This window comes from Tachysurus fulvidraco, chromosome 3, assembly GCF_022655615.1.
Source record: "Tachysurus fulvidraco isolate hzauxx_2018 chromosome 3, HZAU_PFXX_2.0, whole genome shotgun sequence".
Classification (NCBI taxonomy): Eukaryota; Metazoa; Chordata; class Actinopteri; order Siluriformes; family Bagridae; genus Tachysurus; species Tachysurus fulvidraco.
The window spans coordinates 22,474,609-22,501,331 of record NC_062520.1 but is presented as its reverse complement, the minus strand read 5'-3'; the positions used below and the strand labels follow the sequence as shown (position 1 = coordinate 22,501,331).

At 36.7% G+C, this 26,723-nt stretch overlaps 2 protein-coding genes across 7 annotated transcripts; both read left to right on the top strand.

The window, feature by feature from the left end:
• The first annotated feature begins 13,268 nt into the window (after positions 1-13,268).
• On the top strand, positions 13,269-19,273 carry cbx3b (chromobox homolog 3b). Of its 5 annotated transcripts, none has more exons than XM_027149762.2 (5): positions 13,269-13,488; positions 17,376-17,523; positions 17,839-18,004; positions 18,247-18,404; positions 18,521-19,273. In XM_027149762.2, the coding sequence occupies exons 2-5, from the start codon at positions 17,384-17,386 to the stop codon at positions 18,636-18,638; spliced, it is 582 nt and encodes a 193-aa protein (XP_027005563.1). In that variant the 5' UTR covers positions 13,269-13,488; positions 17,376-17,383; the 3' UTR covers positions 18,639-19,273. The 5 variants fall into 5 exon arrangements, with proteins under 5 accessions (XP_027005563.1, XP_027005562.1, XP_047667489.1 ...); XM_027149761.2 differs by having other exon boundaries at positions 18,244-18,404; XM_047811533.1 differs by lacking the exon at positions 13,269-13,488 and adding an exon at positions 14,823-14,952 and having other exon boundaries at positions 18,253-18,404.
• Positions 19,274-19,614: 341 nt separating this feature from the next.
• Positions 19,615-21,382, top strand: snx10b (sorting nexin 10b). 2 transcript variants are annotated; one of them, XM_047811540.1, is made up of 4 exons: positions 19,615-19,776; positions 19,881-19,927; positions 20,660-20,761; positions 20,911-21,382. In XM_047811540.1, exons 1-4 carry the CDS (start codon positions 19,684-19,686, stop codon positions 21,113-21,115), a joined length of 447 nt encoding a protein of 148 aa, XP_047667496.1. In that variant the 5' UTR covers positions 19,615-19,683; the 3' UTR covers positions 21,116-21,382. The 2 variants fall into 2 exon arrangements, with proteins under 2 accessions (XP_047667496.1, XP_027005564.1); XM_027149763.2 differs by having other exon boundaries at positions 19,881-19,981.
• The last annotated feature ends 5,341 nt before the right edge of the window (positions 21,383-26,723 follow it).

Sequence of the window (26,723 nt, the reverse complement as noted above, 5' to 3'; positions counted from 1 at the left end):
CCTTTACTGCTGTGCAGGAAAAAGGCTTGCATGTTTTGTTCGGTTCAGTAGTCTTGAAGGCATACAACTTTCTTTTTAATCTATAGAACAAAACCCCACAAAACAAGTGAATAGATTTGATCTGCACAGACTTTGATTTTACAAACTCCAAAATGCATCATATATGCTTTTGCCAGTTGAATTTTTAGTCACATTATTTGAAAGTATTTTTAACTTTAATTTGGAAAAAATTGCTGGTTTCTGTCAATTGAAAAGAGCAAATATTAGATTTCAACATTAATTTTCTAAAAAGAAATGTAATCTTACAGGGAACACTTTGTAAAACAAATGAATATATGAAGTAATCAACCGCTTGAAAGATAAATGCTGAATATAAAAATAAAAAATTATATAGATAGATCACATAATTTGTAAAGATTCTAAAATATTTTCTCCTGATTAGTCACTCTTGTAATAAACACAGAAATACAATTAATATATAAAAAAATCTAAACACCCCTGTAAAACTGTTTTTTGTGATTGTGAACATTTCCAATTTTAATGTAAAAATTATAACCTGAACAATTCCATTAAAAACCAGGTTGACTCTTTTCAGAGAAAAAAGATTTATATATAAAAAACTTTATATTCTAAATGCATAAGTGTGCACACCCCTGAAATAACACAAAGTTGTGAAAACATTTTGATATTATTACAACACTTGGATAAGCATTGATCAGCTCATTCCTGATTTGACAAATTTTGAGAACATCTCCTGTGCACGACCCTCTTCAGGTCCCCCCACAAATTTTCTACAGGACTCAGGTCTGGGCTCTGGCGGGGCCACTTCAAAGCATTAATCTTTTTTTGCTGAAGCCATTCTTTTGTTGATCAGGATGTGTGCTTTGGATCATGCTGAAATGTGAAAGTTCTCTTCATCTTCAGCTTTCTAGCAGATGTTAGAATGTTCTATGCCAAAATTGACTATTGGATTGGTATTGGATGTATTCATGATTTCTGAAGAAAGTCAGCCCAGAAGTACGATGATGTAAACACCATTCTTCACCTTTTGCTCATGTGCTGTGTTGATTTTGGTACCAAACATACCTTTAACAATTATGGCACAAAAAGTTCAATCTTGGTCTCATCAGAAAATAACATTTTTCCACATGGTTTTTATACATTAGAATTATGTTTTTTCAAAGTTTAGCTAGTACCCATATTTTTTTTTTAAAAAAAGGCTTTTGTCTTGCTATCCTGGCCCATAGCCAAGACAGATGAAGAATATGGGAGATAGTTAGGGTTACTCACGTAATGAGCAACCAATTATTTGCAAGAAAGACCTGCAGCTCCTTTAATGTTGCTACTGTATAGAAATTCTGACAGCTTTCCTGACCAGTATTTTATTTGTATCCTTATCAGTTCAGGATGAGACTTGTTCTTCATGATGTTACCCTTGACTCTCTTCACTGTGTTCCACAGTGTATCTAACACCATACATTTGAACAGCCACACATATGAACAGTCTTGTTTTCCTCCAGCATATCATATCTTCTCGCCAAAAGAAATTGGGATCACTCAGAACAGCTTGTGAGGCCTTGGGGTGACACTGTGAACAGCATTTGGCCCTGGCTGCTTTTAACACACCGATCTAGAGTTCAAAGCTGCACAGCTGTGAGAGAGAGAAGGAGCATAGAGCTCAGAGGGTCAACAGACTGTGTATGCAGAACCGGGGCTTTGCGAAGGAGGGGGAGAAGAGACAGACAGCAGCTGCAGCGTGACAGTGAGGCCTAGCAGGACTTCACTCTTCTCTTGTCCACAAAGACATCATGCCATAGCACTGTCAGGCTTGTCAGTTCGACCTGCTCATTAACAAAAGCAAGTCCAATCAGAGCCATGATACTCGCTGATATTGACAGGCGCTCTGAGACTGAGTCATATGGCACCCAGTAGACTTGGCCTGGCATTAATTGACTGTTCTCATTGAACTGAATTCTGATTAAGGTGTAGTACAATAATTGGTTTGCTGACCCATTTAATGAGAGAAAGTGTTTGTGAGCTATCAAAAGACACAGCATGTTAGAATTGCGTTATTTTAAGCGTATTTTTGCTTTCTGAACTGTTATTAGTTTCTTTAACCATTTGGATATCATACACAGAGTTATCTAATTCAGCTTGCATGTTGATGTCTTCGAGGCCAGTAAGAGTTCAACTTCTTTCAGAAAGAAGAAGGTGTTGTTTTTCTTGCTGTGGGATGGGAGCTTGCAGCCACTGTGGAGTGTCATGTATTTATTTGTAAAGGGAAATTGCTGACATTTTGTGGACATTCAACACTTTAAACCAACTAATCCAAGTCTTTCCTTGGCTGTGAGAAACCGCTCATACTTTCTTTGATGTAAATTTTATCTGACAATACCAGTGATGAAATGTATGAATCACTCTATGGTAAACATTACTTGTGGCACTGCGCTGAATGTCAACTCATTTTTACTTTTTGTCAACATCCCACAAATAACAGAGATGAAAGACTTCAATTCAGTGACTGTGGAGAAATGTCTAGTTTATTCAACTTTCCCTAAGAAATATTTTATTTAAAAAAATAAAAGTTTAGTGTGTCTGCTCCACACAAATCTGACAGAAAGTACACACTAGCACAATAGTTTTCTCCAGATTCATTCTATGGATAACTAGTAAAGGCACAAGTTTTGTTTTATATGATTGCCCATAAACAACATTAAGACTTGTTTAATATTATTGTAAAACTTTCTAGTACTCTTCAGTAATAAATAGCTAGTTACATATGAACTGAGCTGGAATAAATATGTCGTCATTACTAGTTAATAATGGTGATATTATTAGTAGAAATAACTCACTACTAACTTTTTTTAAGAACTAAGCAATTCTTTAGAATAATAGCAGACACAATATTTAAAATATTTATGCTGTCACTGTAGACTAGGCAACTTATGCATCATAATTCATAATTATTTAATTGGTAGATATAACCATCATTTGAGGACCTGATGTGATTAATAATTATCCATATTTAGCAGAAGACATAAAGTATCAGACTCTATTATTAGTTCATTTATATGGAGCTACCAACCCATTACTTCATTGTTTAGTACAAAGTAAATACTCAGTATTCAATTAGTAGGTAACAGCAAGAACTTACTTCTAGGTCTTAATATAGTACTACTGATTCATTCCTGCCTAGTCCCTGAGTTATTGAAGAGCATTTTAAAGGGATACTACAATTATACTCATTGTAATACTGCCGTGTTAACATAAAGTAGTGTCATACTATATACAAATAACATTAAACTATTTACATACATGAACACTAATTCATGTCTCAAGCCAGAAGACCAAAATAATGTCTTTGTGTGTGTGTGTGTGTGTGCGTGTGTGTGTGTGTGTGTGTTTGTGTGTGTGTGTGTGTGTGTGTGTGTATATACAAAAAACAATGTCTAAGAAATATATATAGGTTGTTCTTGACCTTTTTGTACTGGCTGTAGAAAATAAGAAGCAGTTCAGTTGTGGAGTCACGCATGCAGCCAGTGAGAAGTGAGGCCACAGATCTCCCCCATTCCCAGGGTTTATTATTACAAATAAGCACTTCCATCTGCAGCCTGACACTCAGCGAGGCATAGAGCCAGGGCAGATGTATGCCAGTCTCCAGCTCAGTCCTGGAGAGCGGGTGTATCAGCAAACTCACTCATCAGTATAACCTGAATACTCTGTATAACCAACATGAACAGGAGAATATGAAGATGTTTAAGTTCTCACGATTAGGTATTGTAAAGTCATATTGTATGCAATATTGCTAACCGTACTTTTCAGTCCCTCATGCTCTCTCCCTCCCCAGCCTCTCTCTTTCAGTGAGCCCACTCGTAGCCTGACCCTAACCTCCCACCCTTGGCCCCTGAAGGGAGCGAGACCTGTCAAAGAGCCCTCCTTCTCCTGATCGTGATTGGCACTTTTTAAAGAAAGCTCTTCAGGCAGAGTGGGGAAGGCTATACTACAAAAGATGAGTCAGGCCAGAGCAAACAGGCAGATAGAAGCACGGCATGCTCCACCAGCTCATAATCAAACAAGTAGGAGCCTAGATGTGAGGGAAAGGTGGATGACAGCAACTGTGCAGAGAACATGTGTACATATATTTTGGGTAACAGGGTACTTTAAGCTACAAAAGGCATGCAGGTGTGTATATTTTTATAACTAATCATTTTATTGGATTTGATACACAAAACAGAGCAGAGCAAAAACTTAATATTAATATCCTCCAACAGTGCTTAGAAGTACATTCTAATCTAAATTTTGTTACAGGAATTACATTCTGTTTTAATGAAGATTTTAAAAATAGATTTGGCAAAATTATTGATCGATTTAGCACAGACTTCAAAAAGTATTTGAGGGCTTTGCTAAACTACATTAGAAGTCTATTTCTATTGAAATAAAAAAATTTAAAAAACTAAAAATCCTAAACCACATTTTTTGTCCTGATCACCTCGCCTCCCATCTCCAGCTTTTGCAGTTTTCTATAAAACAGTTGAGACTAGCTTTTAGGTGTGCCACTGAGGTGGGTCAAGCTCTCCTATAAGTCCGCCAACTGCCTCTCCACACCTCCACCCACACATCCCTCTCTCCCCCCTGTGACTTTCCTCTCTCTCTCTCTTTCTCCACGCCTCTGTTTTTTCCTCTCCAAGTTCCAGCAGGGCTGACAGCTCCAAACAAAACAGGGGCAGTGAGCTGACTGACACGTTGCACTAGTGAAAGGAAAGCATTTAACACGCCTGACTCTCCACTCTGTCCACACACACACACACACACAAACACACACACAGAGAAACAAACGCTGCTGAACAGAATGGAATGGAGCAGTTACGGGTTGGGGGAACGTGCACCTTGAGGAAAGAAAGAGAGAGAAAAGGGCTGAGAAAAAAGAGGAAAAGATTCTTTTCAGGTTCAAAGGCAGCTTATTCTCCCGCCTGCACCCTGTCACTCATTGTGAGGCGGCTTGGCCCGGAGGATAGTGCTCCATTCTCATTGGTGTCATTCACCCGCCTGTCAGCTTGATGTCAGCTCCAATGGGCTTCGTGTTGTGCTACGGAAACTTCCTGCCATGGGATCAACACCTGTTGAAGTAAAAGAGCAGTCACAGTTTCCCGCTAGTCTGTTTTTCCCCAAATGTAACTCTCTTTCCACACTCATATGCACACAGAGCCTCACAGAAAATATACTCATTTTGGATATAAACTGGTCTCTTCATAGACATGTTCCTTGCACAGCTGATGAAAGACTTATTAATATGAGACGTGTATTTTTCAAGTATGAATGCTTTTTATTTTGTCAAAAAAAATAACATGTAAAAACATTAAAGATTCTAACATTAAAGATATAGAAAAACACATTGCAAAAAATGTAGCTAATTGATTTTTTTATTCATTTTTTGTACGTGCTCATTTATCCAGTGAGGCAAACCTGGTCACTACAAAGGAAATTAAACAAATAAGCATCTTCCACTTGCTGTCCATGTTGTGTCAGACATTTCTGAACTGCAAAAACCATTTAAGAATTTAGGTACTATAAATGTTTCTACAGATTTTGTTTTCTTCACTGGAATGAACGTGTCAGCTCTTAGTGCTTTTCTGTGAAATGAAAAATGGCAAAAGTGCAGGACACTACTGTATTTGTTTCCACTTGCCAAATACCTGTGGTATGTGCTACTGGTCAAGTCAAATGAACTGATCAAGTCATGTCATGATTCCCTGGGATTTAATGTAGGTTTCATTTTATTTCTATATAGAAGAAGGTTTCATAAAGACTGACAGACCATTTCTGCATAGTATGTGCACAGAACATGTAGATCTGCTCTCATCTTTACTCCTTTATTCATTCATTCAATCATTCATTCACTCAGTCATATATCTTCAGTAACTAGTTATCCTTAATTTTGGAACTGGAGTCTTTCCTGGGAACATGGCTCAATATAGGAAGATAGTGTTCTCACTGTGAGAGCAGAATTATTTTGTCTTCATTGATTGTGAATAACCAGAATGAAATAAACAAATACTGAATCTAAAAATTACTTTCTCTACCTTACTAATACTTTCTGAACCTCATACGAACTGCAATAAAACACTGTTGGTACTCTATTTAAAAAAATAATAAAAAAATTAAAATTCCAACAATTTTGCTTTATATAAGTGTGACCTCTACAATATGAACCATATGAGCTGTCATGTAGCAGAATGCCACAGGTGATGTGAAGATTAATGTGTACACTGACCACAGCCTTCTGCTCAGGTGCTTTTAGGGAGCCCATTAGGCTGCATATCCCCTCGGGCAAGACTTTAAATAATGCAGACAATGCATGAGCAGATACTGAAGCAAGCTCTGGTTTCCTACCAGAGACTATCCTGGAGTCACGGGTCAATACCTAGTCCTGCTCGACAGTGTTGCTCAGCACTTATATGACCACAGACATTACGGCTTCAGAAGAGGAGTAGGTTTACTGCACAGTAGGGCCTTTGAAGACTTACCGGAAAAAATACTGAAAAGCAAAAAAATAAATGTTTGCCCCTTCTTTTATTTTTCAATGTCTCCCCAACTAGTTGTCCTGCTTTCTCCGTCTCCCCACTAGTTCATCTGTCTCTGCCGATCTACCACTTTCTCTCATTACTGTCTCTGTGCAGCACTATTGCATGCTGAACACACAGCATTCTGTCTTAATTAGAGTGAGTGAGAGGTTTGTGTGTGGCCTGCAGGGGGGAAATAAGTGGGGTTCTGTGCTGAATGTGATCCCTGTCAGACACAGGATGTCTGCACACTCTCTCACAGTCACTGATCCCCCACCCCCTTTAAACACTCATATTTCTATACACACATGCACACACTCAACATAACCTTGCTACCTCTGCTTATTAGCTAACACTGTATGCCTACACTATTAAAGTGATGATATTGATATTAATATAATACCATGAAATGACAAAGAAATGAAGGGTTGAATGTATGAGAGAGAGAGAGAGAGAGAGAGAGAGAGAGAGAGAGAGAGAGAGAGAGAGAGAGAGAGAGAGAGAGAGAGATTCCCACCCAATTTTCTATGCATTAAATGGTTGTCCCGTCAAATATGTAGAGGCACCCACAGTTTGCTAGAGTGACCAGAAAAGCCTTTATCATCCAGGAGCAACACCAACAGATCTCTCTTTGTTGGCATTTTCACACACATCTAGACACATTCATGTAGCTGTATTGAACAAGAGGCCCTTCCAATGAAGAACGCTGAATCAACCCTCCGCACTCAGACAAATAAACTCAAAGTTCTCACACATTCAATCAAGACTATCAAAGAACACAGGAATCATCAAAGAACATTTCAGCAGTGAGCATAACATCAACAGTAATATGAAAATATTTGTTCATTCATGTGTAAGCAGAATTTAAGTGCTGACTGATAGAAAATGCGTTAAAGGCCAGGTTTCCTTCCTCACTATAATTAAATGTAAACACCAAGAATGACTGTTACATTTAGAGAAAGTTTAAAAGATTAAATACATCCTTTCATCAGGGTGAAATTGACTGAGGTTGGCCAGCTATGTGCTTTGTAGAAATAATATTTCAGTTTTTTCTATCACAATAAGAGATGTGATGACAATTGTGAAAAATATGCAATAATCTGCAAGTCTTGGGTGCATGTTAAAAAAATATGAAGACCAAAGCTAAACAGTAATAAACTAAACAAAGTCAATATTTTGGCAATATTTATAACCTTATAAAAATGCAGTTTTATAAGGAAGATGTTTGGTAAGTTTCAGTAAGCATTATGTGAGAAGTATTATGTTTATTTCTTGACATACAAAAATAACAGCTTTATGGAAAAGTTTATAAATCCTTTTTTTTTACTGAGTCTATAATAAAATGTAAAAAAAGGTAAAAATCACAAGTCCTGCTCGACTTGTTGCACAGAATTTATATGAGCACAGCTTGCAACTTCAGATGAGGAGGAGGTTTACAGCACATGATCAGGGGGCTTTTGAAGACTTAACAGAAAAGACTGAAAAGGAAACAATAATTGTTGCCGCCTCTTTTATCTTTCCATGTCTCCCCAGCTAGTTCTATTTTCTTGCTCTTCCTGCTAGTCTTTGCCGATCAACCACTTTCTCCCATCACTGTCTGTGTGCAGCACTATTGCGTGTTGAACATATAAACAAAATCTTTATTCAATTTGTAATAATACATCACACACATGGCAAGATTATTTTCTTTCCTGTTGTATTTTTGGGCGAATCTACATAAATATAGTTTCCCTGAAATATCCCCCAATAAAAACATTTGAAAATTTCATAATAATGTGACAATAAATCTTATTTACTAGTTTATTATCACAAAAATAATTAATTATATAAAAAGTTATAAAAAGATTATAAACTTCCTTACCTAAACCCACACATATATACATGTACAACAAACAAAAGGTTTCTCTCTTTTCTCTTACTTGCTTCTCAAATATTTTTTTTAAATATCCTGAGAACTTCTTTAAGTTAAGCACAAGGTGAGATAACCCTGATATATTTGCAATAAATTTTAAATAATCTGACAAGTAGGAGATTTCTGCTGAGAAATTTTACTTTCTGAGTCTACTCTATTCAGGACATTCAAGAAACTCTAGATCGCAGAGGTTTAAAGAATTTCCATGGTTAAATCCCCATTAACATTGTAGTCAGGCTCAGGACTAGATTTAGATCTCCACAGTGCCTGTTTTTCTGGTTAACGTGTCTAAGGCCCTCCATTAACAGACAGAACAGAAGAAAATGCCCTGTAGAGCGTTGAGTTGCAGAAGACATCTCTTTGAAAGCTGATTCGGTGGTCTTTCTTCATTAGCAGCCTCAGACTTTCTCCAGGACGTCACTTAGAATCTGAACCCATTTTCTGTTCTCCAGCCTAAATCATCGCCCACACCACAGATTGCTTGAATATGGACTCCTAAATCTGATACTCTGTTGGGTTTGGGACTTGACAGAGGTGCTGAGAGCGAAGTGATGAGGGGCCCAGTCCCCCGCCCAGTATGCAGTGTCATGTTCACCGAACAATCGGCCGTGTCCATGCAGCAGGGTAAACAACAGAGGCTGTCAGCTGGTGTCAGGTTCAGCCTTTTCAAAGCAAGGAGTGCAAAATGACAGATGACTGTTCTAAGTGTGGCTGACACACCGCTGATAATGACGATTTGAGTGCTGATATGGAAAGCTAAAGTGAGATGTGTGCTGGAGATATTCTTCTCCAAAACACACAGAGCAGACAGTTATTACAAACATACTGCTGTGAGGACTGTGAGATTCTTTACTGAGAGCAGCCCATTCCTCTGATTCAGGTGAAATTTTACAAGGAATAAAATCCTTGTAAAAATTATTGTGGTGCTATGTGTGCATAAATACTTGACTGTAAGATTGTAGAAGCTAGTGCATATTGAGGCATTGTATTATTGTTGTTTTGTTTTGTTGTGTTTTGTTTTGTTTTGTTGTACTTCTGGTCAAATTTTATCATTCATGTAACAAGGTTTTGATTGTCTCAAGTTAAATTTTATTTGTAAATAATTCATTTGAATGAATTATGGATTAAATACATTGCCAGGATTGATTTATTTAGAGATTTTAAAGCTTGCCTTTCAGTAATCAGGACGTTTCACTTTGCCAAGATATCAGTCTTTTACAGTGTGCTTACAGTTCATTTTCAGTTATCTAAATAAATTAATAATAATAATAATAATAATAATAATAATAATAATAATAATAATAATAATAATAATAATAATAATAATACTTGTGTTGCAGTCATTTGTTTAATGTAACAGTGTGTTTGGGTTGCAGTATCTGTTTCTGGTCACTAAACTTAATTAACCGACAGAGGACAGCTGCACAAGTGTAACTTAAGATTTTATATTGATTTGGTTTTAAGATTCAACACCAGAAGCCTGAAAATAATGTAAATGAAAATGAAAATGTAAGGAAAATTCATGATGCAAAAAACTGTCATTGTATGTGTTTGTTTGTTTTCTCCATTAGCTAAGTTGCATACATCAAGCATAGAGTTAGATTTTTTTTACTGCTGTTTGTTATAGATTAAATGATTCTCTTATAAAGAAACTCAGAAGTTAGTTACAAGTGTGTTCCATACCAGAGGAACCAACTTATTGAGTGGCGTTATTCAGAGAGTCTGTTACATGACTTGACAGTTATTAAATAACTCAATTCATAAGTAAGTTAATATATAACTGAGTGGAAATGTACTGAACATGACTTATGTGTTTATGGCTCAAACAGAAGAATGTACTGTATGAGATCTTAACCACCTTTAAGATGCCTCACTGTAAATCAGATGACCCTTTCAGAAACCTCTCCATGAATTAAGTGTGCCTGCAACATTCTCATTAAATAAACTCCAGATAATCTGGCCAGGGTTCATGGGGTTGACGCACTGCAAAAACAACATGTCTGACACAACCGGCACGAGCGTGTCCGTAACCTGAGCTGGGCTGAACCAGCGTGCCAGGGTCCAGGAACGCAACGCAGAGAAAAAGACCAGTCACAGCCGACCAACAGCCCATGGATCAGTTCTCTGGACCCCCAGCGTGTTGGCCAGGCATGCACAGTGGGGTTCTTCCATCTGGACACATTTCTAGCCTGACAGGGGCCATGGCTGCAGTAAAGAGCACATTCACCCAAGGCACGTTCCAAAACTGCCACTCCACACTAGATATAAAACAGACTAGGGAGAGGGACTGCAAAAAAGCAGGGATTTGACATAGAAACACAGGAGCACTTACACACCGCAACCCATCTGTCAGCCATTATGCACACAGCCCTCAGGCTGACAAGCACTGCTATAGCTCATAGGAACAATGAGTGCAGGTTTAAAAATAAATAAATAAATAAATTTAAATTAAATTAAAATTAAAAAACCTTTGTCATGACTTTGAAGGAAAGCCATGCATATTGTGTGTAAATAAGCTATTTCGACTTTCAAGTCCAAATTATTAGTATCATGGACTTAATGATAAGTGCTTTTTTTTCTGCTTTGTTTTGTTGTTTGTTTTTTTGTTGTTTTTTTCTTCATGTATCTATCTGTACAAATACACAGCTTTGCCCATTAGTTCATTTGTTTCAACATTTCACTAAAAGACACCACAAGCATATCTGAAAACAAACACCAGGAGTATTTCTTATATAACAAGAACAGTTACATACCTCATTCAGCAGGAGAAAAACATTTACACATGAATAGAACTAGAAAGCAAAAGAAGGTGACTGCATAAGGATGGTGAAATGTGGTGAACTTTTCTGTTACCCCATGCAAATGTCTGCATGTTTTTCTCCTTTTTTTTTCTTACAGCCTCATGATTTCCATAGAGATCATCCTGAAATGAAATTTGGCACTTGTATTTTACATGTACGGCCTGATTTTATGTTTTATAGTGTATTTATTTATGTGAGAGAATTGAATCTTGTTCTTAGTTTTGGATTTGCATTGTGACTTAAAGCAATTGATGCAATAAATTTCACCATAAATGTACCATTTAATATGCAATAAAATTTTATGATGTTTAATTTTTACCAGTACTGTAATGTTAGCTCATTTTACTGGCTCACTACTTGTGGGTCTAGGAAGAAAACCAATTGAGAAAAGTCTGCAAGAACCATCCTAAATATTGTTTGCTTGTTTACTACATTATTACATTACATTACATTTTTATGTGTAACTGAGAGTTATATAGATTCATATTAAAGATAGTTATATAGATTAATAATAAAATTAGTTATATAGATTGATAATAAAGTTTTGTGAATCTATTGTTGGTTATTGTTAAAACTTTAGCATTAAAATGTCTACAACTTTCTTTCTTTCTTTCTTTCTTTCTTTTTTACTTAGGTTAACTGCAATTGGTTGACCGAGTAAACCAATCAGATCCAGAGTCCACTCTGATTGGATAGCATCAGAATGTCAGTTATGTTCTAAAGGGGAGGAGTCACAAATATACCTAAAATCTATTGCCCACTAGCGGTTCCTCCGAGGAAGAGCCGCTCATTTGTTCTTTAGATATCCAAATATTTGAAAATAAAGTTCACAAAATGTGCACAAATTTCACTATATAATTAAGTTGCACTTTGTGCAACATAACCTAAATAAATGGATTTGTACATGTGTGTTATAATGGCACCTTCATGTTTATAGAAATAGTTATAAAACAAAAAGGTTGTCGATGTGCAATGGGAGTAAGATAATATGGTGTTTAAAACACTTGTACAAATCTAACATTATATATATATATATATATATATATATATATATATATATATATATATATATATATATATATATATTAAAATTATTGCAATTTTTCCATAAGAACAATGTAAGAAGAGAAAAATGATAAAGGGTAAGAACTGAGCCACGATTTTTTGCCAATAAAGAGCTCCCCCTAGTGGTCACCGGGAGCTGCAACAAGTGACAAGTTATATGAGATTGTATAAATAGAGCAGAGATCTCTATCATACACGTGGTGGGAAACAGTGGTTTATACTTTGTACAACTTAATGTTAGGTGCTTTAAGACGCTCTTATCCAGAGAGACTTACATCTTTAGCTCATGTTTTTATACAACTTAACAATTGACGGTTAAGGGCCTTGATCAGGGGCCCAGCAGTGGCAGACTGGTGGCTGTGGGATTCTAACTCACAACCTTCTGGTTGCTGATCCAACACCTTAACCAAGAGACTATGGGTTATTTGAACATTAAAATGATCATCCTAATTTAAAAAAGAAAAAAAAAGATTTACTGTACATTTATGCACAGACTGTTATTTTTATATATAAAAAAGTGTATGTGTGTGTGTGTGTGTGTGTGTGTGTGTGTGTGTGTGTGTGTGTGTGTGTGTGTGTGTGTGTGTGTGTGTGCGTTAAAGAATAATGCGTTTTGTCTGTGGAATAAGAAGCTCTATGAACCTAATAATAAATAAGCTCGTATAAATATGGATAGCCTATTTATAGAGTATTATTGTAAACATTTAAATAATAAGCCTGAAATTTAGCTCTTATATTAAATCTGCACCGCGGAATTTATTACGTAGTTAAAATGATTTTAGGCTACTATTTTCTAAGAATGTATGAACTATATCATACTTATGGGAGAAAAACACTGATGTTAAAACTAATCTGTAACGTTATAAACTCACTGTTGTGTGGCTTTTGTACAGCCACCGCTTTAAGGCTCCCTCCTTCTTTTCCTTCACTTCCGCCTCCTTTCCTTATCGGCCATTTTTAATTTAACTCTTTCCTGAAAACTTATGTAAACACAACAAAGCTGCTAAAGGCTTTGATGGTCAGCCTCGCCAAAACAAACAAACAAAAAAAAACCCATGTATATGATCAGTAAATGTGATTATTAAAAGCCCAGGTGTGGGAAGAGGACGACCCCAGGAACACTGAGAGCAGCCTGCGATTACATTATCAGGTAGGAAGGACACACAATATAACCCTAAATTAAACACTCAAATCAATGCTACAGATATGTTCTCACTGAAATAAAGCCATATTTTATTCACAAATAAGACAAGGTCATCAATATAAGAGATAGCCATAATGCACCTTAATAATGATCAGGCTAAACACAACCTATTAAGCACTAATACTTTTTTAACAGGTTTTATTCGTAACACATGGCTAGAATGCTATACTGCGCGTACAACCATTTTATTTTATTGTTCTGTTTAGTGCCATCACTTAGTCATGTGCTGTTCACGAACAAGTCGAACCTACGAATCGGTTCTTTTAGTGGAACGTTAGGAGTCGACTCGCAATTCTGATTTTTTTTTTTTTTTTTACACGAGACAAATACAGTAGATATCGTATAACAACCGAAAATTTATCAGTAGCTTTTACTATATTCACGATTCTCTAACAACATTAAGCTTATAGCCTGAAGTCTAACGTTAAACACAAAGCATCTAAGTGAAAATTAGTAGCATGTGAAAGGGAAGCTGTAATTTAAATGAGACTGAATTTGTTACTTGTTATAATAATGTATGTAAGTGCAGTATTTTGAGAATGTGTTACATGCACATTATGCTTTTTTTAACTCCATAAAAAAGTTTTTTTGGTTCCCCAAAATGTTTCCAGAATATATCTTTAGTTCTATACTTGTTTTTGTAATACAACATACAGTACAGGTTAGTTCACTTACATTTGAACCCAGTGGCCTAGACAAGAGGTCTCACATCACAAGACAGGGGAAACCCTGATTTGAGTGCCAAACGAAAACACACACACACACACACACACACACACACACACACACACACACACACACACACACAAAACCACTATGCCCTCTGCATTAGTACATGCATGGAATAATACTTGTAATAACAACCGTTATCATAATGATAAACATAACTATACTGCTACTACTAATAGTGACAATAATAAACAATAATAATAATAATAATAATAATAATAATCACCAAATCTTGTGCTTTAGTGTAGAGCTTAGGCTCAATAATATTTTTTTCAATATTGTTTAATGTATTTGTCATTGCAAACATTTAGCCCATTTTATTATTTGTGTTCATGTTTATTTAATTTAAACCCAGTGTAAAGTAGAATATAGTAATTATAGTTTGATAAACACAAGCTATACAAGGATTTCAATGAATAATTGAAATGGTCTGAAGGTGTAAACCAACAACTTTCTTTTAGCAGAGATTTTGAGAATTTAAAGAGTCGGTTCTTACTGATGAGCTGAGCCGAGTGCTCAGGATCACCGAAGAAAGCCGGAAGTCCATTTCTACTGCTGCTATGTCGCCGCCTTCTGGAAACGCATGCGCAGATCATCCGCGGTTTGTTGTCGATTTGGGCGGTGTTCTCGTCTGTGGTGTTTCCATAAATCTCTCCATTCTTATATTTAAGAAGGCTGGCGGTGAGGACGGAAATTAACGTATCACTGTAATTTATTGTTGGCGTGTTTTGTGACCAACCTTTAGCCTAGCTTTACACCGCAGTCAAAGGAAGTAACCTGGCAACCTGTGAATTTACAGCTAATGCCTTAACTTCCATATGGACTTCATTTTGTCTGTTTATATAGAATTAAAAGCAGATTATGAAGCATGAACAGCTAACTAAGCTGTAAAAAAGACCACAACCAATGAATAAATTAAGAGTGATATAGAAAAAACTATATTATAGTATACTATAGTATATTATAGTAATTATAAAAACGTTTAAAAAATCTAAAAAAAATTAATTATAGCTTTAAGTATATCATATTTGTTTTATTTATATATATATATATATATATATATATATATATATATATATATATATATATATATATATAAAATTATTATAATTTTTTTTTTTTACATTAACCATATAATTATGAAGCGCTTGTGGCTCTTAGTTTTGCTTGATAATTTAGGATCAAATTGCACTATACTAGCAGTCAAAGGAACCAATCACTTACTGATCACCTTATTAGGAACATTTGCTCATTCCTGCAAATATCTCAACAACCAATGATTAGACAGTAGTGCAAAACATAATATCAGCATCATACAGATACAGGCCATCAGCGTCTGGTAATGTTCACATGAACTATCAGAATGGGCAAAATACTGTGATCTTGCTTTGGCCATGTCATAATTGTCAGTGACAGGTGGACTGGTTTGAGGCAAATTGGTTCCATAAACATTCCAAGGAGTTCATTGTTCTTCACTGGACTTCCCAGTCCGGATCTGAATCCAGTAGAACAGCTCTGGGATGTGATAGACGGGTATCACATAAACATGGATCACAATCTAAAAGGAATGTTTTCAACAAAGCCCTAAAGATTTTTGTTTTGAAAGCAAACCATACCAAATGTTAGTATAGTCTTATACAAGCTTAAAAAAGTTTTCTGTGACTGTATACCTAGAGGGTTAAAACTGAGGTTTCTCTGCTGTGATGTTTTGGTATATCTAACTAACATGTCTATACTGGTTCTAGCCCATACTGGCAAGTTTTGGGTGGTGTGGGCAAGGGCTAACATTAGGGTTGCAAAGGGGCAGAAAATTTCCGGAAACTTTCCACAGGAACTTAATCTGGGGAATTTTGGAAATATTCAAAATTGGAAACTTTACAGGAATTTATAGAAATTTACGGGCATTTATGAGAATTTACAGGAATTTCTGGGAATTTTATATAAACTATATCACATACAAACATAAATAAAGATTTTATTTGGTCATAAGCAGACATACATGTAAGGTAATCCAAATTGTAAAAATGATGTCTTGACTGATTTAATTGTAAGTAGAACTTTAATTGATTCTTTCATTGAGTAACACAAAAGCATAATAAACATTATGATGCTTGTAATAAACATCATAAAATTAATAATTGTAATAAACATTATTTTATAGAGGATTTTTTTTATTTCGGGGGAGTGAGTGTGTGGGGGAGAGTCATCAAATTATCTGTGCATGTGGTAACACTCCTAATTTACTGCTTATTAAGATTTAGTAAGGTAGTTTAGGTATTGGGTACAATTAAGAATGTAGAATAAGGTCATGCAGAATAAGGCATTTATATGTGCTTAATAAGTACTAATAATTATCCAATATTCTATTAATATTCATGATAATAAGCAACTAGTTAAATGACCCTAAAATAAAGTGTTACTGTGCATGTTACGGAAGAATGTAAGTACATGCATGGGGTTTGGCTTCAATGGCCCTCCAGTGACCGAGTGATGCAGGGTACAAATTAATTTAACTTTAATTGCATTAAATCTTCTTGTTAAGATTTTTAATTTTTAACAAAATTATGTTAATATTTTTTTAACTACATTTAAGTTCCTTGTTATAGCCAACTCTGCATTTTTTTTTAATTCCCAGTTTATTCCCATATATTTCCGTTGATTCCCATGGAAAGTTTCCAGCCTTGAAAATTCCTGGAATTTTGCAACCCTAGCTAACATACAAATCCAAGAATTGCCCCATGCATGACCACTATGGCTCAATTCCTATTTTAAGCACACACCGTACCTATTTTTTTTGGCTCATACACCAGCAGGACAGACTTGAGAAATGGTTGCACCAGATTGTCTAACACATTATGTACTGTTACCACCTATAACAAAATTGTACATTACAATCTATATTTGTCATATTATTATTATTATTATTATTATTATTATTATTATTATTATTATTTTATTTCTAATGGTTTTGTATGCACAGTCTAAGAAGAAGTACACTGGGTTTTTTTTTCACTGCAAGTTGTATACAGTGTATAAGCAACTGCATACATGACAAATAAAATGTAGAACTTAACCATGCCCACATATGTCTTCATTTGTCTCAGAAAAAAACATGAGGAAAAAGCAGAATGTGAAAAACAGGAAGGCAGAAGAGACAACAGTTGTGCAGGAGTTTGCTGTGGAAAAAATTATTCGTCGAAGAGTCAATGATGGAAAAGTGGAATACTATCTGAAGTGGAAAGGATTCACTGAGTAAGTGTCTGGAAATTGCTGACAGGGTAGCTGTGTATGTATGTACAGTTTTTGTAGGTTCTCTTACAGTACATTGGGTCAATGAAGGAGTTTTGACACATCTTGAAAAGTTTAATTGATTGGATCATATAATATAATATTAGCAGATAATCCTATAGTTACTTTCTGCAAACCATCCATTATATTTCTATTATTTCATGCTGAGCAGAATAAAATGTTAACATCAGCTCAGGCAAAGTGCTGTAACTTCTTGTAACCTCATGAGTCAATATATAATGCAAATGTGAACCTAATTAAACCAATTTTCATCCCCAGTGCTGAAAACACTTGGGAGCCAGAGGACAATCTGGACTGCCCCGAGCTGATTGAAGAGTTTCACAGAAACCTGGCTGTCTCAGGTGAGACAGAAAGCAAGGAAAATCTCACTCTGGATTCTGTTATTCAACCCAAAGAAGAACAGACAGAGCTGGATGCAGACAACGTACGTTTCTAGGCATTTTGTTATATCATATAACTTATCAAATGATCTAAATAAAAAATTAGGTCTCCTCAAAATTAGCCAGAAATATCCAACCTTTATCTTCGGGAATGATATAGGGCTACTTTTTAGCAACTTTTTAATAATTACTGTAGTCATTACTACTGTCATTATTACAGCATGCAGTTAACAGACCTTATCATGTGTTTAATAGTTGTTCTATGTTTACCATTAAATGCCAGCAGCATCAGCATCAGTCTGAGAAAGAGCAGACAGTGTGTGAGACTGGGGAATCTGCGGATTGCGAAACAGAGACCACAGACAACCAACCCCTAATGCAGGAACCAGAACGCATCATTGGCTCCACTGACCGACACGGACAGCTCATGTTCCTAATCAAATGGCACGGTTCCTCTTGTACATCTTTTGGTTATTACTCAAAGTTTAGTATGTGAGGTTTTATGTTCATTTACATTTCGCTATTTAGCAGTTAATGACTGTTCTTAAATCCCATTGCAGGAAAGACACAGACGATGTGGCGCTGCTGTCAGCCAGGGAGGCCAGCGTAAGATGGCCCAAGATGGTTATCAGCTTTTATGAGGATAAGCTGAGCTGGCATGAGGAAGAGGAACAGTGACAATGAACTAAACAATGCATCATGGCAGCTTTTGTCATTTCCCCTCAAACACATCCAATGGGGTTTCGTGTCTGTGAAAAGTCTTGTTGTGAAAGTGTGTAAATCCCCATACACTGTGAACCATGTCATAGCACACTGAACTGCACTGTAGGATGAAAGGTTTATAATATTAACTAGATTATAGGCTAAATGGTTGGTAATCGGTGCTGTATTTAAACTGTAGATTTGTTTAAAAAGCGTTACCCTATTGTTTTACTGTCTTTTAAATTTGACTTGACTTAAAAAGACCCAAGGGGTCAGATCATATACTAATGAGAACTTGGATATTAGGAGTAATCACTGTTACTGTTGATCTCTGTGTAGCTGTTTTAGCACTTCTTCTACTGTGATTAAGACCAGTGATCTGTGAAATTTGTAGTTTTGTTTATTTGCACAAATAAATACAAATGTAGCATTATAAGACCATGTTTTCTTTAAAAGCACTGTTAGCACAGTGTGATATTTTATTACATCTCTGCCAGCACAGTGCATTGCGTTACGAAATGTAGTATGTCAGTTTCACTTTCGTGGTCTCTTTATGGTTTATTTGTGGATTTTAATGAGCAGCCAGAACAATAAATTTCAGATTAACTTGAGAAAGTGTCATTCCTTTTACTATACACTACTGTTGCCATTCGTCTCTGTTATGTGTATTTAAGACTAGATTACCACGAATAGGGAATAAATTACTTATTTTAACATTTAAATGTATTGACTTTTCAATAGGGTTCTTTGTAAAATTACATGTTTAAGTTGTATTTATTGTTTTTCTTTTTGACCTGCACTTAATCTTAACATTTGTAGTCATTACTGAGCACCTTTTGACCATCACAGATCAAAAGTAAGAAGTATGTTTCTTTTATCTAAATAATGGAAAAATGCTTAGCAGCATGAGTAATTCCTCAATTGCTACATGGTTCAAAAACTTCCCCTTTCGGTCTCTCAGACATTTTGTTGCACTCTGAGCAATAGACACTGTATTTTGCTGTTCCGTCTCTATAGTCCTATGCAGGAGTTAATCAGTGTGTGGGTCCGGGATCCTCGCATTCAAAAGGAGGACTTCTGGCATGCATATCTGGATTATGAAATCTGCATACATGTAAGTGTTCTAATTAACTCACAAACTATATAAGATCCTGAATCATGCTCCTGTTTATTATGTGTATGGTGTCAGTAAATCTATGCCTCTCATGGTGCTTATAGACAAACAGCTTGGCCTTCAATAAGAAGAACTCTTGTGTGCGACGGAGGTACAGTGAGTTTGTATGGTTGAGGCAGAAGCTTCAAGAGAATGCCTTGCTTGTGTATGTACCCTTTAGGTCTTTACTAATTAAAAAAAAAAGCATGTTTTATATTTTTAAGTTACATTTTTAAGATGGCACTTAAGTTAAAGATTGACTTTTGATTTTATGATCTCTCTACTTTACTATTTCAGTATATTTTCTATTTAAGTGATATTACTGACATATACTACATGGCCAAAATACATGGATGCCTGACCATCAAATCTATATTTGGTTCATCCCCAAACTCTTGCCACAAAGTTTGTGGAATTACAATTCTTTCACTAGAAATAAGAAACAAAAACCTGTTCAAGCACAACAATGACAAAGTGCACAAATGAAGGCCCACAAAGTCATGGCTTGACATGTTTCTTGTGAAAGAACTCAAGAGGCCAACACAAAGCCCTGACCCAAAATCTAGTAGAAAGCTCAGTAGAAAGAGCAGCTGTCATAGAACTTCATATTAACTACACGATTTGGAATGTTATGTTCCAGAAAAACATATTGGTTTGGTCAGAAGGTGTTCACATATGTTTGGCCATATATACACAATAATCTAATATATCTGTAAAATATCTGACAATTCTTGCATACAAGAAATGAAATACTGTGATTAAAAATATACTACATATATATTATTGCAAATATTACTATAGCTGCTACATTAACTGGTTTGTTGGACTGTGGTGTGATCTTTAGAGTGAATCTACCTGAGCTTCCCCCAAAGAACCCCTTCTTCAGCCTCAACAATGCCAAACAGATCGCTACTCGCATGGAAGGACTAAGGCATTTCCTGAAAGAGTAGGTGTCTTGTATGAGTATCTCTGTGACCACCTATCTTAAAACCAAATGTGCTTTTGATTTATCATTTGCATTAAAGTTTGAATGTAGGTCATTTGAGGCTCAAATGTTTAAGCAGTGTAACTCTCATTCATGTGCTTGTTCTGTAGGATTCTGCACAACCCAGAGTTGCTGTCTGATAGCTGTCTGCACCTCTTTTTGCAATCCCAGCTGAGTGTAAAGGCTATTGAGGCCTGTGCCGAGGGCAAGAGTCACTACACAGTCACTGAGGCCATTCAGAACTCTGGCTCCCAGACACAACGTTTTGGCTCCGAAGAGAACTCAAAAGAGGAGAGAGAAACTGACTCAGAGTGACTGGCTTCTGTCTCATTTATTTTGGTCATGGCCCATGATTAAACTCTTAAAAAATTAATCATAGTGTATTTCCTACAGCATCCAGAATTCAAGCCAGAATTCAACCCAAAATAATACATGTATATGTAAAGTGTAATTGCTATATGATTAATCTAAGCTGCTCCTCCTTTTTCCTTTTTGTGCTGTGAATATGTACTGTATCTAGATAATATTTATCTTTATTGCCCAATAATAAAGCCTTATTGGGACTGAATTTGTGGGAAAACATTTCAGCGTGTGGCCTCTGTATGAAACATTTTAATGTTTGAACCACAGATGGTTCTTGAGTGTTTTATAGGATGAATTTACGTACCCTAGCAAATGATCATTAAATGTCCCTGAACAAACCAACCAAAAGAATATTATATCCAAAAGTGAGGTCCCGAGGGATGAATTCTGGTGTTTGTGTAAATCATCGTTATGCTGTTAAGTGTCAGGATCATAATCCTGAAAGACAACACAATTATATCTAAAAACTGATTTCACTATTGGAAAATCTGACAACAGTTTAAAACGCTGTGAGATTTTTTTTTGTCAGCAGGTGGCGCTTCTACTATGTTTTCTTCAGTCTGCTACACTACAGAACTCTCTAGTTCTCTGGACACTTTAATCTTCTGGTATTGTGTAGATCAGTGTAAAATACACATTGTCGGAATGTGAGTTTGACATGATAAATGATTGCACTACAAATCATGAAAATTTTTAAATATTGCAGGAATTTGGTGTGTATGATGTGTCTGTTATGATGTTAACTATGTCTTTCCTTCCCTCCTCCATCTACTAAAACAAGAAAAAAAAGATGAGACCCTCTTGCCCCTCTCTCATCCTAATGATTCTCCTGCTCCTGTTTTTCTATGTTTAAGCATTGTACAGTATATTCAGGTTTAGTCAACAGGTTGAAATGTCCCTCTAATCGCTTGCTCCCTGTACATAATCCCCACACTCAGGCGTTCCCATAAGGACCATGTCTGCTGCCTGCCACTTGCGCACTAACAATGTAGAATGTCTTAATAAGCTGCCTACACAGTCAGCTGCCTTTTAGTAAAGCTGACAGGCCTGGGACCATGGCTCTCCCAGTGGAGTGCCATAAGATGCATGTGCACACACACCTGAGATGTATGAGCAGTCCTTGCTGCTTTGAGTGACCCACCACATTGACAGGTGTGTTGGTTAATGTCATTAAGCTATCATTCTGTCCACCTACCATGCTGAAACACTCGGCCTCTGGGCTGACTTCTTCATGAGCCGGTCATTCAGCAGCCCAGATGGAGCAGGTGACATTTCCATTGTACTGCAATGTTCACAGCATTCACATTTACATTCACTGCATTTGGCAGAAACCCCTTATTCAGAGCGACGTACAAATGTGCTTTTAAGTCTCTATCGATAAATACATTAACATTGGGTCACTAGGTTACAGACTTAGGATAACATTAACCTAAAACTGTTAGGGTATTAGTTTTTTTTTTTTTGTTATTTTATTTTTTGAACATGCACATAACAATTAGGGGAAAAGTGCTAGTTCAGGTGTTTCAAGAAGAGGTAGGTCTTCACCTGTTGTTTGAAGTGACTCAGCTATTCAGACATCTAGGGGAAGTTCATTCCACCACCTCGGTGCCAGAACAGAAAAGAGTCATGCTGTATACTGTACCTACAACACCCTGAGAGATGATGGGACCAGTCGAGCAGTGCTGTTAGATCTGATGGAGCGAGTTTCAGTGGGGGGAGTGAAAGAGCATTTATTTCCTAATAGGCTAGTCCACTGTTCATTGCATACCACACTGACAAAAAAGAAAGAACAAATGAACAGATTACAGTTACACTGTATGGACAAACATTTGTGAAAACCTGATCATCACACCCATATATGTTTCTTTCTCAAGCCAGTGAAACAAAGTTGAAAACAAAGTTGTAAACTGTACAGTACATCTGTCTCTGTATGCTGTAGCATTACAATTTCCCTTCATTGGAAATAAGCAGCCCAAAACAAGGATTTTAAAGAACACTGGTCTTGGTGAAGAAGAACTCAAATGGCACCAAAGAACTCCAGCTACCCCAGTGAACAACTGCCAACTGCACCACAGGGTCCAAGGATTGATCTAAGCTTGGGTTAGTATGCAAAGTTTTACATGTTCTCTCCTGAATTTCAGTCTGTTTTCTCTGATTTCTTTCCACTTCCTAAATATGTCAGTAGGTAGAATGTCTATGCTAAATCACCTTTGGATTTGAATATACTGTATGAGTAGTGGTGCTTTGCAATGAGCTGGCCTCCCATCCAGTGTGTATTCCTGCCTCAGACCCAGTGATCCTCTGATGAGCTCTGTATATAACATTACCCTGAACAGAATAAATGAAGAGTAATAAATAAATGTATTTCATAAAATGTACTTTAGTGTACAACTAAGTGTTTTTTCATTAGTAATATATAATGGATATTTACATTACAGGTATTTAGCAGATGCCCTTATCCAGAGTGACTTACAATTTGACTTACAAAAAACTGAGCAATTGAGGGTTAAGGGCCTTGCTCAGGGCCCCAGCAGTGGCAGCTTGGTGGACCTGGGATTTGAACTCATGACCTTCTCATGACCTTCTGATAACGCCTTAACCACTAGACTACCACATCCCACGTTATAGTATATAATCAATTTTCTATAGTGCTTATCCTACTCAGGGTCATAGGGAGCCTGGAATTTATCCTAGAGCACTCCTAGGGGTGCAAGGCAGGGGACACCGTGGACAGTGTTACAAACTATTACAGGACACAATCATATGCACACACACATATTCCCAATCACACCCTATAGACAATTTAGAGATGCCAATCAGCCTACTAAGCATGTCTTTTGAATGGAGGAGGAAACTGGAGTACCTGGAAGAAACCTCAGAAGCAAGGGAAAGTGCAAACTTCGTGCGCCCAGCCCAATATAATACAGTATAATATAGTAACGTTTACTCATTCTTTTAATGAAGGAATGAATTAAAAAAAAATTTTTTTTCATTTTTCATTTTTAAATTCTCATTTTTTAAAAATGGTCATTTTATTATTCTTTCCTCAATTAGTCTAACTGCACCTGAATTCTAATTCTTCTTCTTATTATTAATATATTTCATTAGCGTGTAATTTAAATTTTACTCTTTGCTACTACACTGTATGTAAAAGCTTCGTGCAGAACTATATGTGTGCAGAACTGCAGCAGAGGCTACACTAATCTAATGGAACATGCCATAAGCTGTAACATGTCTGACACATTTGCTACATTAATTAGATTATCGTGTCTTCCCATAGTGACAGTGATATTCATTATAAATTCATAATGAGAAGAAACAAAGGGCTTCTGGCTCTATGACAGACAGGTAAAGGCACCTCTAGCCCTCCTGTGCTCACTATGGACTAGAAGGGCAGGGGCGAGCGCACCAAATTGGAAATGGGAGGACTCTCTACTGAAGCTGTCTTATTAATCCTCTCAGGGACTGTGGACTTGCTCATAAAAAGAGTGTGTGTGTGTGTGTGTGTGTGTGTGTGTGTGTGTGTGTGTGTGTGTGTGTGTGTGTGTGTGTGTGTGTGTGTGTGTGTGTGTGTGTGTGTCTGTGTTTGTATGTGTGTGTGTGTGTGTGTGTGTGTGTGTGTGTGTGTGTGTGTGTGTGTCTGTCTGTGTGTGTGTCTGTGTACGTCTGTGTTTGTATGTCTGTGTGTGTGTGTGTGTGTCTGTGTGTGTGTGTGTGTGTGTGTGTGTGTGTGTGTGTGTGTGTGTGTGTGTGTGTGTACCGCTTACATTACCCCTCCCGTTCCTTTCACACACTGTAGTAATGAAGCTGTCATGGCTGCCATAGTGTGGATGTGGCTGATATTCAAATGGGAAAGCCATCACCTGCTCATGACAGAACAGTCCAATTAGAGGCAGAGGGCAGAGACCAGGGCCAGGCAAAGGTACGCCTCCTGTACCTCCACCAAGAGGAGCAAACACAGTGTAGTTTTTCAGTGTTCACTGTGGACTTACACGATGATCCATGGCCAGCTGTAACAATATGTATTGCGCTCCTGTGCTATGTAGAATGTACAGTATGGATACTACTAGCTGCTGCCAACTAAGGATTTTTACCTTAGATCTGAGGTACATATCTAGAATGCATGCATTTACATTTTACATTTACAGCATTTGGCTGACGCCCTTATCCAGAGCGACATACATAAGTGCTTAAATCTCTAACATTGAATACATAAATGCTAACTCACTAGGTTACATACTTAAGATACCATGAGTTTAAAACATTTGTTCAAAGTTACAATAAAAAAGTGTCAAAGGTTGTGTTTTTTGTTTTGTTAAAAATCTACTTCATCAGGAACATGGTTAAATGCTGTTGCTACCAAACCTTAATAGTTCAGAAAAATACATTCTAGATGACAATTCGTGAAAACCTAGCCTCACAATAGGAATAGCTGGGTCAAAGGAATGTTCTGCGAATCTAAACTATCTCTTTTCACAGAACAGTAAAGACCTACTGACTCTGTAAATGTTTGCTTTGTTTGGCTTTAGACAGTTACTCTGAGCTGTCTAAAAAGGGCTAAAGAGCAATGGTGACCTCAGCTGTTAATGCCAATCAGCTGCCGTGACAATGCTAAAAACTTCTACACACCGAGATCAGAATCCTTGCAAATACCAGAGACCCAGATATTACTGAACAACTGCTCCATATGTTACTCATTTTAGAAAGAAAACTGCAGAAGTATTTTGAGATATGTATGAAAGATATATATTAGTGCTGAATGGGCAGAATGTTTCTCAAGCAGAAGCTGCAGAAGGAGATTTGGGAAAGGAACGGCTCCGCAGGGGGACTCAACCATCTGCTGCAGGGCACATCGTTGCCTCAATCCATTCCAATCACAAATCAGGACACTCATGCATACACATGCGCACACACCTTGAATTTGACCTTTACTTTGTCATAAGCTATAAAGAGAGCATGAAATGAGATGCAAATCAGTATCTATGCATCTCTCCTTGTTGTCAAAGTCTGTGAATGACAAATGTCCGGATACCTTTTCACAAATAAGAATCTGTTCTCGTTAAATCACTACCCTTTAAGTAACCTACCATATTGAAAATTAATCTACCAAGGTCAGGTGCTTGATGTTTAAAAACACCTTTTGAAATTACCTTTTGCAATTAAATGTCAAATGAATTTAAAACAGCATTGCAAAATGAAGATTTTTAAGTGTGTTGGAGGAACTGGCTGGAAATTTAAGAATGCACATAGATACATAGTAAATCTTGGATCCACAAACAAAATCATGCAATAACTCATTTGTATTTCATAAGAAGTTAGGAAGAGGCTTGGTTTTATGTGTCCTGTCTCTACATCGAGCTCAGTCTGAGAAGCAGCTCTCTCTGTCACTGCTACCTGATCCAGACATTTTCCTGCTGTCAATCACATGTCAAGTGGGAAATGAAGCTGGATGTAGCTTGTCCCTCATTCATCAAGCCTGGCAGGCTACCTTTGCATGGCTACGCTTGGTTGGGTGCCAGCAGCATGAAGCAGACAGTGATGGTACACACAAACTTCAGAT

What these genes read in the sequence shown, in the direction of transcription:
- cbx3b (XM_027149759.2), top strand. Translation starts at nt 14,832, where the DNA reads ATGTCGCCGCCTTCTGGAAACGCATGCGCAGATCATCCGCGGTTTGTT. An exon ending in TATATTTAAGAAGGCTGGCG is followed by an intron (nt 14,953 to 17,375) that starts GTGAGGACGGAA and finishes CATTTGTCTCAG; the next exon opens with AAAAAAACATGAGGAAAAAG. An exon ending in CAGAGCTGGATGCAGACAAC is followed by an intron (nt 18,005 to 18,243) that starts GTACGTTTCTAG and finishes ATTAAATGCCAG; the next exon opens with CAGCATCAGCATCAGTCTGA.
- snx10b (XM_027149763.2), top strand. Translation starts at nt 19,684, where the DNA reads ATGCAGGAGTTAATCAGTGTGTGGGTCCGGGATCCTCGCATTCAAAAG. An exon ending in ATTATGAAATCTGCATACAT is followed by an intron (nt 19,777 to 19,880) that starts GTAAGTGTTCTA and finishes TGGTGCTTATAG; the next exon opens with ACAAACAGCTTGGCCTTCAA. An exon ending in CAAGAGAATGCCTTGCTTGT is followed by an intron (nt 19,982 to 20,659) that starts GTATGTACCCTT and finishes TGTGATCTTTAG; the next exon opens with AGTGAATCTACCTGAGCTTC.